Genomic DNA, 14,288 nt, shown 5'->3' with positions numbered 1-14,288 from the left:
CATTTATTAAAATACCGTAAAATAATATTTGTCTTACGCAATTTTTAGCATGAAAAGTACCAAAAAAAAAAAACATATAAGAGCAAATTAATATGTTTAATATCTAAAATATTAACAATTAAAATTATAAGAATTAAGAAAATAAAAAATATAAAATTTGAAGCTTCAAAAAAATTAATTTTAATATTTACAAGTGTCTCTAAATCTTTTAACCTCTGGGAATATTTTTCTCACCAGAAGACAAAACAGCCGCGATTTCCTCATTGACGAATGTCGCATTAATCGTTGAAAAAGAATCTGTGGGCGTGCAAGGGGCTTTTAATGATGAGCTCGGTGCTCGTCAATGTATTGCAAGTGCGCAGCGCGACCAAGTATCTTCCGAGTCGCACACACTCGAGTGGAAAAGAACAATAGCAACCGCGCATCAACACGGGGAAAAAATCTCGCAAGCTTCGCATTTCAATCCCAGTGGTTAGAGCGAGACTCATTAGACCGTCGCACTAATTGCAATTAAAATAGATCTACTTTAAGTAGAGTTGAATGGATTCAAATCTCTGAGAAGCGTGCTTTTAATTGTAAACGGAGAAAGACAAGTGGTGCGGTGGATTTCTCAATTAAATCGTGATAAAAAGAAAGAGAAACTTCATCCCTCTCGGGGAAAAAAATCTGGAATGAATTCTCGGCTGGTACTCACCTGACGTTTTCGTGCTTCTGGATGTAGATTTTGTGGAACTGTCCCTCGACCGGCGAGATTATGTCCTCTTTCATTTCCATGGCAACGTGTTGTGGAAGCACGGATAGGAGCAGCCGTTCCTGCAACACACGTTTCGCCAATGAGAAGACGTGATAATCGAGTGCGCCACGTGCGAAAAGGCAAACGTACACCGTGGGCGTATTGCTGGTGGGTGCAGACAAAAAAATGTGATTTCGCAAAGAGGATTTTCCGGAATTACACGCGGAAAGATTTGGTGGAAATTAGGAGGACAGAATTTTACCTGTTACACTTTTATTGGTTTTTCCAGGAATGTGCGACACAAAAAAAAAATTTCATTTCAGTCTCAATTTGAAAATTTTGAATTCAATTAAAATAATTGTGCAATATACAAAATAAATAAAAAGCAGAGAATTTATTTTTAAAATGGTAAAGAAATCTGGTCGCAACTTTATAAAAAAAAAACATTAATTTTAATAATTCTGGAAATTTCTTCAACAATGTAAAATATGAGTGGAATAAACAAATATTTTTAATTTTAACAATAAGTTTTCTATTTATATTGCTACAATGCATTCATTAATATAAAACTGAGATTTAATTTTCTGATTTCTTCCATTGAAAAATTTATACTTCAAAATAAATTATTATTAAAAAGGAAAAAATCCACCATCATTGTTATTTGTAGAAAAGTAATCCAAACTCGAGCTGAGTTTTGAAGTTTCATCCTCATATTTCATGCAGAACCGCAATCTTTTAGTGCAAAACGACCCAAAATTTGGCAGGCGCCGGCCTAGAGATAAAATTTGGCGTGGTTGGTGCGGCAAGAAAAGCGCCGCCGCCGCCACTCTTGTGTTGGTCGCACGTTTGGGAACAAGAAATATGGCTTGTTTGGGAGGCCCCTTAGTAGGTAGGCGACTCGCTTGACACCAATGCTCAAGTGCCGCCGCCGCCGCTCCCCCGGCGCATTTCTTCGGCGGCGTGACTCGCCAAATTTCCGAAAAGAGATTGCCAATTTTCGTCTTAACCAAATGCCGGGATATTTTTTATTCCCCGGTGCCGAACAAAAAAAGAAGCCTTTGCTCTCTGGCTGTATATTTATTAATTCAACTCGAACGCCCTTTCACATAAAAAAGTGCGGGTTCTTTTATTACAGAATATTATGCGTCTGCAAACAAAAAGGATAAAAGTTGGGGACCACATTGCCGCGCGGCAGAAATAGATTGTGTCAAAGGCGCCTTTGTTGAGCGCAGATATCTGCTTTGTGCACTTCGCCCGCTTCATTCTGGATGTTGGAGTCCGTACGAGGAAACGTGCTGGAGGATTTGCGACGCCGATACTACTGGTCTTGGCGCTCTCATTTTTCAATAATCGATCAGAGAAAAAGCCGAGGCGGAAAATTCCGCCACAATAATTATCGTAAATTGGTGCTCCTGGAACATGCCAGAATATACTGCGTAGTTTTAAAATGAGGCAGCTTTTCCAACCCCTAATGACTTTTGCTGAGCTAAAATTCACACGAGAACTTAAAAGTAAGATGAGTTAAATGATAATCTCTATTTTGATTTATTTGTTATAAATAAAAAAAAATTTAAAATGTTATGAGGCGGAACGTTTTTAAAAGAATTATATAATAAAAGCAAATTGCGTGTCCACGCTATGATTAATGTTTGGATTTAATTAATTATTCAATGGTAAATTTTTGTTTTTCAAGAGAAATAGAAAAAGTTTAGGATTTCTGTTCAAGGTTTGATAAATATTATTAATTATTACATTTAACTCTGAAAACCAAATCACTGTGATTTAATAAATAAAATCTAATTTTATATAGAAAAAAAATATCTTATGTAAATTTACAAGTAATTAATGTATTTCAAATTAAGTTTATTTTAATGTAGAAATGGAAAAACAGATCAAAACGAACCATTTACTTGGTGAAAAGTGCCTGTTTTTCATTTCATTTCATGAATATTCTTCAATAAAAACTATTTTTTAAGAAATCCTGTAAAAAAAATATCTTCCAAAGTCTTAATTATCATATTTCAGAAGCTCAAAAAAACTAAAAGAGACTTCTGTAATATTTTTTTTGGGAATTTTCTCCAAAGAAAAAAATCGATGAGGCGGCTTCATTTCAAATAAGTGGGAAACCGGAGTTTACGATGTTTCCTCCCTCCCACGTCAAAGGAGAATCGACAGATTTAAGACTCAATTTCAGGAACCCCTGTTTTCAGATATTTCACATTCAGCGCTTGAGGACCATAATTCCTGCAGCTGAAAATCAAATTTGCCTCTCGCTCTCTTGAGATTTGAGAAGGAACAATATTATTTCCATCAAGAGGCAGGCAGGGCTCGTTGAATCCGTTTGTCTCGCTGCGGACTGCAAGATTTAATCCTTTCCCAGCTGGCAAAGTTAATTAGCTAATGCACGAGCGCGCCGGCAAGACTGAATTCTAATTTGCACCAAAAGGCAGGCGCACGTGACTGAATTCACCAAAATACATAAACAATTTATTAATTTATTTCGGAGGACGAAAAGTTGACCGAATTGCCCAACGAGACAAAAGCGACCGACTAATGGCCGTCGTTTGTTGTTCTTTGTACATCTTGGGCGCTTTTTTTATTGTGAACCGCGGCCAGCTGTAAAAATATTGCCCAACAAAAGAGCCGTTCCCGTTGAGCAACGCAGCAAATTCGCTGTAAACTTTTTCTTTCTTGCTCGCTGAATTCGCCGCGGATAAAAATTGTGGCGAAATAAAAATAACATACTGTTGCTTTTCGAGCACGCGAATGAAAAAAAAAAGGAAAAAAATTGTTTTAATAATGCAGAAGACCCTTTTCGCGTTTAATTAAGTGCAAAGTGGCGCACTTGGCCGGCGGCACGCCAAAGTGCGAACGAGAACAATGAGAACAATGAATTCGCTAAGCAAACAAAACTCACCAGCTTTTCGTTTTCGTCCTCCATCTCGAGTCGCGCCGCGATGCAATTTCGGGTGTCGAGGAAAACCTTGCGCTGGGCGTGCTCCATCAAGTTGTGCACGAAAATGCCGACAGTGTTGACGCACAGGAAGACCATCGCATTTGCTGTAAGCTGAAACCACACAAAAAATAGTTCGGTTATTTAAAAATAATCAATATTCTCAACTTCTATAAAAAATCAACCAAAATACCAATAAATTAGATATTTCGTGGGGAAAGTTTGATAAAATTGTTCAAAATTTTTGACAATTTTTTTGGTTTAATTAAATAGAAAGCATGAATATTAAATAAATGTAGCATTATTTAGAAGAGAATTAAATTTAAATTAAATCTACGCACAGAAAATATATTTAATCCATCAGGAGCAGATGAAGATTAACATTTGAATATAAATTTGTTATTATCATTCACTGATAAGTCTGATAATGATATTGAATTTATAATTTATTGTAAATAATTTTGATTGCGTAATCTCTGTAAAAATTTAATGAATTTCACCTCAAAACTTTAAAATCTTTGATGATTACATGTAATTTAATGCAAAACTATTCCATTCTTACATAATTGTACATTATTCTCGCTGAAACATCTGTATATATCGTAAAAAAGCTAAGTATTTTTAAAACATAAAAATTTATTAGATTGAAAAGTTGTTAAAACAGAAAAATAATGCTCGCTCTCTGAGTGGAAATCATTTTGCAGTCGTAAAAAGAATCAATTTTACGACTACATCAACACTCCACCCCGAGCGCCCTATCATTTATCCCGCTGAGATTTCTTTTATTTTTCGTTCCCTTCGTCTGTGTCATGTTAAAAAAAGCGTTCGCGACACAGACGAGCGGCGCATCTCAAAGAAATTGCCAGCGCCAGAATGGATCTATGCGTCGTAAAGCTGAGTGTGGCAGCCAATTTGTCCGACTGGAAATGCAAAAATAGCCTCATAATGGCACGCATAGCAGCCGGGCCTGTTTACTCGTCCGCTGATTGCCGAGCCCGTGCTGAATTTCAAAGCAAAGCGCGTGTGTTTGCCCGACATTGTCAGAGGGAACCGAAATTGGCCCTAGGCCTCTCTGTAAACATCGTTTTCGTTGTTCCTCATGTTATTATTGCCTCGAATTGGAGCCGTGTTTGGCAAATAATATCGATTCCTTTTGTCATTTTGCAAACAGATTTGCTATTGTGAAAAAGTTTTTCCAAGTAGTTAAGTAATTCATGCAATGAAAACCAATTAAGTTTCAGAAATTAAACACTTGAGTAGGAAAAAAAATTAACGTGTTTTTTCAACGTTTGAATTTAAATTGCCCGTTTTAAATGCAAATTTAAGCCATTGTAAATGATGATAATTTTAATGAAAAGTGGAAAAATGGCAGATTAACAAAACAACTTTGCACGTGGAATTAAAATTATCCCATTTGTAGGCGCTCAGGTGAGCTCCGTTTAGTCCTCTTGCCGGCAAAACAATCATAATCCGCTCCGAAAGGGAGTTTCCAGACCGGCAGCTTTGAAAAGAAGGTTCGAGCGACCCACTGGGTTCGCGTATTTTTTCACTAAAGGAATCAGTGCCGATCCAGTGAGTCGAAGATAATCGAGCCGGTAAATTGGGTCAACAACGGCAATGTGATGCACTTTTCAAGATGACATCTTTCTGATCCTGCGTGTGTGTCCTTGGACGGCGTCGAGAAGGAGTGAGGACCATAGCCAGGGGAGCACCACAGCCACCCGATCAATCTTTGTCGGCGACAAGTAATTTACGCCAGCAAACGCCAAGGATGCCAATCGCGTGGCATTCTTGCGAGGGGTAAAAAAGGAACATGCTTTATTATTTTGCCTGCGTTGACGTAAAATGCTAATTAAAGGATAAAGCATTTTTTTTTAACTTTCAAGATAGTTATAAAAAAATAAATAAAAAAATTATTAATTAAAAATTTTAGGTAAAACTTCAAAAATCTCATTTGAATTTTGAATTCATTTAAAATTTAATCCAGAATAAGAAAATTGTGTAAAATTGTCGATTTTCTTTATTTTTATTAATATTTAGTAGTGTAATATTTTACAGGCAACTGCGTCATTATTGCGTGTTTTTGAAGTGCTGCAATAAATTTATTGCATTTCACCTGGAATCTTATAATAATTGCGGACGTAAGACAATCCAATTTAGAGAAGATCGAGGTACCAACTTAGAACTTTTTCTTTTGTGGTGCGCAAGAGTTGCCGATTTCAGTTCCTTCCTCCACTCGGAGTAATTAACGTTCGCAACTTCAGCCGCGGCAGAAGGTCCAATTTGGATAATTAAATCAAGCCACCGATGCTGCTGCCTAATGGAAAGTCTTCGCCGTGAGGTAAAGGAAATCAGCGGCAACCTTGAGGTGAATCGAATATTGATTACAGCACCGAGCTTCACCCAGTCTCTTCTCCGTACTGGAATGAATATTTATGAGCTTCATAGAAATTTAAAATAAAACTTGTTTAAGTGTGCTATGAATAATTATTATTTCGCACTCGCAAATTTTTATAAACAGAATTAAGAATAACGATCTGGTTAAAATTGTCAATAAAATTGATTCAAAATGTTAAATGAACTTTGCTGAAAGACGTCTTACGGGATTATTCAAATGGTCTTTTCTAAAATTAAAGCTTATTTTTTGCGATTATTAATAAAAAATACAAAATTAACCATTATTGTTGCGTTGAAACAATTTAATTTGACAATTCCAAGCAATAAGAATTAATTATACAAATTTCAATAGGAATTTTTCTGTTAATAATAATGGATTTAATAATTGGATTGTCTATAAAAAAAATAAAAAAATGCTTATTAAAGCTAAATCAATCTGATCTAATTTGGTTTGCCAAAAATTGAAAAGAGCGGCAAATGCGTATACTTGCTCAATTTCTCTCTCTCCTAAAGCATTTTCGTGCGATCGTCCCATTCTTTTCCGGCGAAATGGCTTTCTTGAAATAAAAAAGTAGGATTCGCTTTATTGTATAAGAAATGAAAAGTTGAAGTGCAGGGCCATTCTGGCAGCCGTAATGGCTCGGAGAAAAAGCGGCGTGAATTATTGGCAATAAATAGATAAGGATGCGCGGTAATTTGCCGGCGGAAGCAGACAAAGAGCTCTGCGAGTAGAATTTCCATCCGCAATGCGCCGAATAAAATCGCGGCTCAAAACACTGGTGTTGGCAGCAGTTGAAGCCGCCAGAGAGGACCGACCGCGCTTTTTGTTTTGGAGATTTTCCTGCTTGGCACGAAGGGATTTAAATCTTCTATCACCGGTCGAATGAAATCTAACGACCCCGAGCAAGTTCGCGGAAGAGTTGTTTTGCATTTTAATGGGGCGAGTGATTAGCATGGGTTTTATTGGACCTCTCACGGGATAAATGATACAAAGTTTGCAAAACTTTTAGAAGAACAAGATGTAAAAAATTTCTTTTCGGAAAGATTAGCGCGTGCATTTTATTTTCTTTCCCCTCTGGTTCAAAAGGAAGGGGGCACAAAGACCGACGGAGTTGAATTAAGTTCGTGTGATGTGACTTGATGAAAATGGTCCTTTTGTGCACCTCGCCCTCAGCCGTTTGTTTAATTCAGCACGCATGCTAGGCAAACAGCGAAATGAACTCGGTTTGTTTTCATTTGCCTCCCTCAACGCTCGCCCGAGACGCGCTGCTTATTTTCAAAAGCACTCGGCTGAATATTTTCCCTTCTAATTTTTCGAAGACAAGCGAACGAAAACCTTGTTAAAATATTTCGGCAAGCAGAAACAAAAAATGCGAAAGGGGAAACGGAAATTTCTGTTCGCGAGTTTCGAAAGACAAAAAATAATATGGAAAGGCACAGGAAACGAAAAAGTTGCAAAAGGTGATTCTTTACAAACTTTCAGGAGACGGGAAAAGTTTGTGTTTGTCTCCGTCATTATTTTTGCATTGGATGTATGTTTGCTTTTTGGCGTTCCAGAGATATGGAACCTTTTTGCGTTTAAAATAACGGCAGGACAAGGATCAATTTTGCAAAACAAAATAAACTTTTCTGCTGAAAGCATTCAGACGCCTGCAGGTTATTCGCGCATTTTAGCCTTAATGGTTTCGGCGCGAAAAGAAAAGATGAAATAAGAAATGAGGCACGAGAGAAATAAATTTCTGTTTCAGCGAGCGAAAAAGTTTTACGTCCGGTGCATGGGAGAACGAAATTTTTAGACACGGCGTAATAAATTCCGGCCCAATTGCTCGATAAGCCCGAATAATTTCGCTTGTTACGGAGGTGGCGTGCGCGCCGCTCGAATTACCGGCCACGAGTATATTTTCGGGCGCCATGCATTATTCTGTCGACTGGAATTCTGATTGAGATCTCTTTCGGGCCCACACATGCACAAACACAATTTCGGGGCGCCGGGAAAATAAATAAACAGAGAGAAAAAGAGGAGGGCCAATATGAGGAGAACGAACGGAGGCAATTTATTGTTTGGATAAAAGAGAGCGATCGCGCTATTTACGGAGCCGGGACACCGTTATTTACCTTTGGCCAGTATATTTCCTGACGAGTCGGACGCCCAGACGACACATACGGGCAGCGTAATGAACCGACTCGCAGAAACGGGGGCAATAAGGACAACGAGAGCATGTCAAGTTCCGAGAATAGACAGCCAAAGTTGACCGTTGGGGAAAAGCGGAAAAGAAATAAAAAAATTGAAAAGGGTGCCTTCAAGGACTACAAAACAATCAGGAAATTGACGCTTATAGAAAATTGAATTATTTGATTTAAAAAAGTATTTGTTTTGGTTCCACAAGTGACTTTTCTTGAAAAAAGAAGAGAATAATTTATCTTAAACCAGATTAAATAAACTATAGTTGAGATTGTGATGTACTGGAATTTCCCAAAATTAATTTTCTCTTTCAAATTTAATTAACATTATTTCCACTCAATTTTGTATTTCACTCCAGTTGACAAAAAATAATTTAAATGATAGCTTGACTTTAAGATTTATGCTGCATTTGCGAAAAACGTTTTGGTAGAAATTTTACAGATACCTCTTGATGAGACATTTAAATATTGATAGTCCTTCTTAAGGGCCTACACAGCAGTCAGGAAACCTTATCGGTATGTAAGACAAGAGGTCAAGCTTCTTTTAAAGCGCCTTTCAAATGACCGAGAGCAAACATCAGCAAACAAAGATTCATAATTATTGCACTTGGCTGCAAAACAAACATCATCTTTGTATTGCACAGATGAAGCGCGACGGCGGCTGCAGCGAAGCTGTGAATTCTAAATGCGAAGATGAAACAGAAGCTGCACATATGCGGCAATTGTCTGGGGCACTTTGCATTTTGAAGGAGCGAGACAAAGAAAAGTCTATCCAGCTGCAAAGACGCAAGACCAAAACGGGGTCAAGTAATTAGAATCTGGAGGCCTGTCTGCAGTTAAAAAAATTTACCTGAAGACGAGAAAAATAAGTATTTTCAATATATCGTAAATTGTTCAGATTTTTTGAGGCCCTCTATGAAATGCAAGAATGCAATCAATTTTCTTGTAAAATAAATTTAGGATAATGCAGATAATTTTTAATAAATCTAACGCATTTTATATTTCTCATATTTCATTTTGTAACAAAGCAAAAAAGTTTGGTTTGACTTTTTGTTAATTTAGATAATGTAAAAATTTTCATACGACAATTTGAGACTAAATTACATTTCAAATTACTCTAATTGTCCCAAACTAGTTTCCATGGAAATATGCTGGCTTAAAAATTTTGGGCCGATTTAAGCTTATACTAATATAAATTGAAAATAATTAGAGATGTTTCCTACCTGCTGCCAGATTAGCCACGGGAAGTCTTTGGCGAAGATGACAGTCAAGGTGATGTGGGTGGCAGCGAGCAGGAAGCTGAACACGGCAGCCACATACGTCCGCAGCGGTAGCATGGCATAGGCGACGAACGTCACAAACACGACCTGAAAAATTAATAAATTCATTCAGGCTGGACGTTAGCTGCGTGAAACAAATTAAAATCGTAATTGACGGGAATAGATCAGACAAGCTCTATGCATCTCTATGCATATTTTGACATAGTCAAGAGAGGACATTTGATGCTGTCATGAAAACGCGCCGGGAATGCTTTTCAAAGGCAAGTAACTCTACGTGACATTCAGTGGAAATGTAATTGAACAAATTCAATGGAAAATGCCATTCAAAATGTCAACGGGGTTGCCAAGGGGTCTGTATAAAGGTGACTTACCTTTTATCACAGGAACATGCGAATAGACTGGTATAAAAAGTAGCATAAAAGGTGACTTTTACGCTCAAATTCTGCTACATTTAAAGTCGTTTTTAAGCAAGGCTCTTTTAAACCAAGCAAGTCCTCTAAAGAAAATAAAATAATAGATAAAATATTAAATTAACAGTCTCTTTATTCTTACAAAATAAAATCTCCCTGAAATTTGCACTAAATAAATTATGTCCAATAATGGTAAAAATGAAATTATGCAATAAAGAATTTTAGATTTCCATAAAACATTTCTCCATAAAATCTAAAATATTAAAATTTTAACAGGAATTAGTAAAAAAATTATCATTAATTAAAAAAAATGTTATTTTATTTTCACTCAAAAATATTTGATACTTTTTTTCTATTGATGTTTTCAATTTTTTGAACTCTTATTACTAAGACTTTAAGCTAATCAAAGAGAAAACTACAGATTGTTAATCTGACTTATCACGATTCTTCGGGTCTAATCTTTAAATGATTTGAACGGTACCGCAATAACAGTCGACAAAAGCATGATAAAAGTCGGCAAAATGAGCGAAGTTTCAACAGCAAAATTTCATTTTTGAAAAGTTGGAATTAAAGGGCGTGCAGGTGCGGATAAAACCCACCCCGTCATCAAAAAACAAGAAAATGAAATTTCGCAAATGACTTTTTCGGGGGAGCGCGCGCGTGAGCCACGAGCAGCAATTATTTTTATTGCAGCACACCTGCGCGCGGCGTGAGGCGAGGGTGGCTTGGTTGCGAAATTGCACGCCGTAATATGCATAGAGATGAGATTTGGAGGCCTGGAGGAGGTTTCGGCTCCCCCGAGAGTCTCTCAAGTCGGCACTCACCTGCCAAACGCCTTCAGCGGCCACACGCCTCGTTTCAAACTGCAACGCGTAGTCGGTAGTGCCCGCGACGGCCATGGTGGCCGGCGGCCCCAGGGGCAACGCCACCCCGCAGAAAGTGGTGCACAGGAAGAGGATGACGTAGCAGGCCCACAGCAGGTGCGAGTCGTGCATCAGTCGCGTGTGCAGCAGCAACAGCAACGCCGAGAACAGCAAACCGTGCGCAACGTGGTACACGGACTGAAAAAAAAAATCAAAAATTTAAAATTTACAAAAACTACATAGTTTTTCATGGTTCTTCTGAAGCTGTACGATAAAACTACTAAAATAGCTTACAAAAATAAAATAGATGCCAATCAAAATTTGGCTTTTTAAAATTTAGATACCATTATTTCTGAAATGGCCCAATAGATATCTATTTGTATGTCACAAATATAAAAACTCAATGTAAAACTAGAAACATAAAAAAAGCCTCTTTAAGTTTCAATATAATAAGAGTAGAATTACATTCTAATGTATAGCATAGCAATTTTTAAACTATCAACTCGCACCTGAGGCATTTAAATAAATGAATTTATAATTTTTGAATACAAGAATTATGTTGAGCCAAATGCATAAATAACAATTAAATGATATTTTATAGTTATTATAAAAAAACTTATAGTTAAAAACATTATTTAGGGTTTAAATCAAATTAAATGTGATAAATAAATTAAAATAAAACAAATTAAAATATAAAACTCTTTAAATATGTATAAATCTTCGAATTTTAAAAATTAAGGATATAATATAACTGAAAGAAAATGATTTAAAGTATTTCATTTTACTTGTATTCATACAATTTTGTAAATATTGTAAAACCTTCTGTGGGACCATTCACGATTGAGGGTTGATTCATTTGATTTGAATTTCATTGTTTGTTTCCAGTCAACAAGATATTTCGTTAACCATTTAAATTTGGAACAAGAATGGTTTTCAAATGATTTTTTTCCCTCAATTTTTTTAGTGGAATAAATAATTAATTTTAATTCTCTTAAAAATTACCTGGAGGGTGGCGCCGTGTGCGTAGGTGAATCCGAGGGCGGCGAGTGCGATGGCGAGCACTGCAAACAGTCCGACCACGGCCGTGACCGACGAGTGCTGCAGTTTGAACACATATCGCTGGTAGAGTCCCTCGAGTTCGTCGTTCTCGAAGCGGTGCCTGTTGAGGAACCTGATCAGCGCCCTGAAGGGGTGGCGCGACGACGCCGGCGGCATCGCCTTCACGCTGTGGTCCATCTTCTGCCTCCGTTTTTAATCCCTGTCCGGGTCAAATTAAATAAAAATAATTATTTTTTCGCCTTTTTACTTACATTTGTTGCGAGGTCATAGCTAACTGCGTCGGCTGAGTTCGACTCCAATCAACTTGGCGGATTCCATCAATCTGCGAACAAAAACGGAGATCGTTATTCCAGCACAAAGGGAATCGTGATCGCGAAATAATAAGGAATCTGTTCAGGCGGAGAAGCGACTTGGCGAGGAGAACGCAAATTGCAAATTGACCCTCTCTTGGCTCGCCTTTAATGGAATAACCCAGTCTCTGCACGACAGGGTTGAGGTTCAAGGGAGACGACGCCATTAAGGCAACTTCTTCATTACGCAAATGAGAGAAGCAGAGCCGCAATTGAGACGCTATAGAGAAAGGATTGGCGATAATGATTTTGGAGGATGAAGTGCGTCTCAAAACACGATTTGTAAAGCTCATTATTAGTGCCAATTAGGCGGATAATTATATGACAATGAGTGCATTTGCAGTTTAAATTCAATACATTTTTATTTTATATCAGTAGACTTTGAAGGATTTATGATATTTAAAAAATTCACTGATACTTAAAAAAATGAAACTAAGAAAAGCAAGAGAAATAAAATTTCAATATGAATTTTGCAAAATTAAAGAATAATCTGAAAAAATTTTATAAATGTTATTGAAGTTTTCAATTGTAAAGTTAATCAATTATTGTTACTTTGGAATCTTTACTAGTTCCATTGTTACCTCCTTATTCAGAGGAACCGTGAAATTAAACATAAACTAATTAAAATTAGTAGAATTTTCTCTATAATTAAAACGATTAGCATCATCTCTCATTTTGTGCCATTTGCCACCTGCAGGATTAAACTGCAAACTTTCCTCGAAAGTCAGCGCTCGTGGCTTGTTTTGAGTGACGCGGTGAAACATAATAATAATCCCTCTCGCTCACTCAAACTAGTCTCTCTGGCTTTTAATTCGAGTATAGGCGTAAGGACTCATTTAATCCTCGCAATCAACTTGTCTGCCGCTAATGAATGCCGCTTGAGCGCAAACAAACGTATAATGGAATTCACTCTGTCAGTATGACCTCGCGTTGTACTTTAATTACAGAGTCGGAGATGAAATTGTAAAATGGCGCGTTGTGCAAATAAATCCGACGCCGCGGCTTTCAGCGAATATTAATCGTATGAAAAGATCGGAGAGTGACTTTTTGCCTGGCGGAACGACGCTGTCATCAGCAATTCGCTGATGAAATGTAATCGCCTGAAAGCTGCTGAATGCACAGCTAGCTGTTTTTTTTGCTGCCCAAAAAATATGTTTGCTGCGCGACAAAAATTGTACTGACAGATATTACATTTTTTGCCAAAAAAATGTGAGATTAATTTCGATAAAAATAGAATTTGATAATTACTTTACCATCCATTAGTTTGGACGGATATTTAATTTGTTGGAGAGCAAAAACTCTAAACAGTATTTCATATTGTAAATATTTTTAATTTCTTTACAATTTTTTTTAACAGAATAGTTTTTTGCAATTTACATGCATAATTATAATCTAACTATCAAGACTAAAAGAATATGATAGAAATTCCCATGAAGCAAGATCTTTCATTTTCTTTTTAATTACAGATAAATAAATAAAATATTAAGGCCTGATTTTTACAAAATCCCGCAAGATCTGTTTGTTATACGCATTACAGTTTGAGAGTGGAAACAATGTAACATCTAAAATTTGCACTAATTTTCACTAACAAATCTGATTTTTCTCTTTCTTGGCAATGGTATTTAAATAATATTTAAATATGTTATCTGAAGTGATAATTTTAAAACTATATAAATGCATTTTGAAAACATGAAAACAACATCATAAGACAAAAAATTTTAACTCTTTTCACGAATTGAGAAAATAAGCAGTTTGGGAAGTTTGGTTAAAAAAAAATTAAAGTTCCACAAAAAATATAATTGCAAAGTTTTGTCAATAAAAAATTGACACAATTCTCCTGCGTTATAGAAGTGAACCCTTATTTAGATTCTACAGTCATTCGTCATTCACCAAACTCTACGGAAAAAAAGTTAGATTTTTGCACACCAAAAGTCACCCTTGTTTCTCTGACCGGTTCGTTTTCGCTTGACAAAAACTGCAGAGCACGAGTGCTGCTGAAATGAAACCCGTCCTCTGTTCGTTCGTTCGTATACCAGCAACGCAAACAAGCAAACAAAACTCC

At 36.7% G+C, this 14,288-nt stretch overlaps 1 protein-coding gene across 7 annotated transcripts in view; it reads right to left on the bottom strand.

Moving 5' to 3' along the window:
- The window catches only part of LOC132193523 (Ca(2+)/calmodulin-responsive adenylate cyclase), a 77,754-nt gene that overhangs the window by 21,136 nt on the left and 42,330 nt on the right, over positions 1 to 14,288 (bottom strand). For all 7 annotated transcript variants that reach the window (XM_059614242.1, XM_059614243.1, XM_059614241.1 and 4 more), the window contains 6 exons: positions 12,128 to 12,198; positions 11,820 to 12,075; positions 10,779 to 11,015; positions 9,488 to 9,631; positions 3,651 to 3,800; positions 695 to 813 (listed from right to left, as the gene is read on the bottom strand). In XM_059614242.1, coding sequence (XP_059470225.1) covers positions 695 to 813; positions 3,651 to 3,800; positions 9,488 to 9,631; positions 10,779 to 11,015; positions 11,820 to 12,053 — 884 coding nt within the window. In that variant the 5' untranslated portion in view covers positions 12,054 to 12,075; positions 12,128 to 12,198. The remainder of the gene's footprint in view (positions 1 to 694; positions 814 to 3,650; positions 3,801 to 9,487; positions 9,632 to 10,778; positions 11,016 to 11,819; positions 12,076 to 12,127; positions 12,199 to 14,288) is intronic.

Source organism: Neocloeon triangulifer, unplaced genomic scaffold (assembly GCF_031216515.1).
Source record: "Neocloeon triangulifer isolate White Clay Creek 2 clone unplaced genomic scaffold, ASM3121651v1 ptg000004l, whole genome shotgun sequence".
Taxonomy (NCBI): domain Eukaryota; kingdom Metazoa; phylum Arthropoda; class Insecta; order Ephemeroptera; family Baetidae; genus Neocloeon; species Neocloeon triangulifer.
Note: the sequence above shows the minus strand (reverse complement) of the source record. Positions and strands in the feature narration are given on the sequence as shown.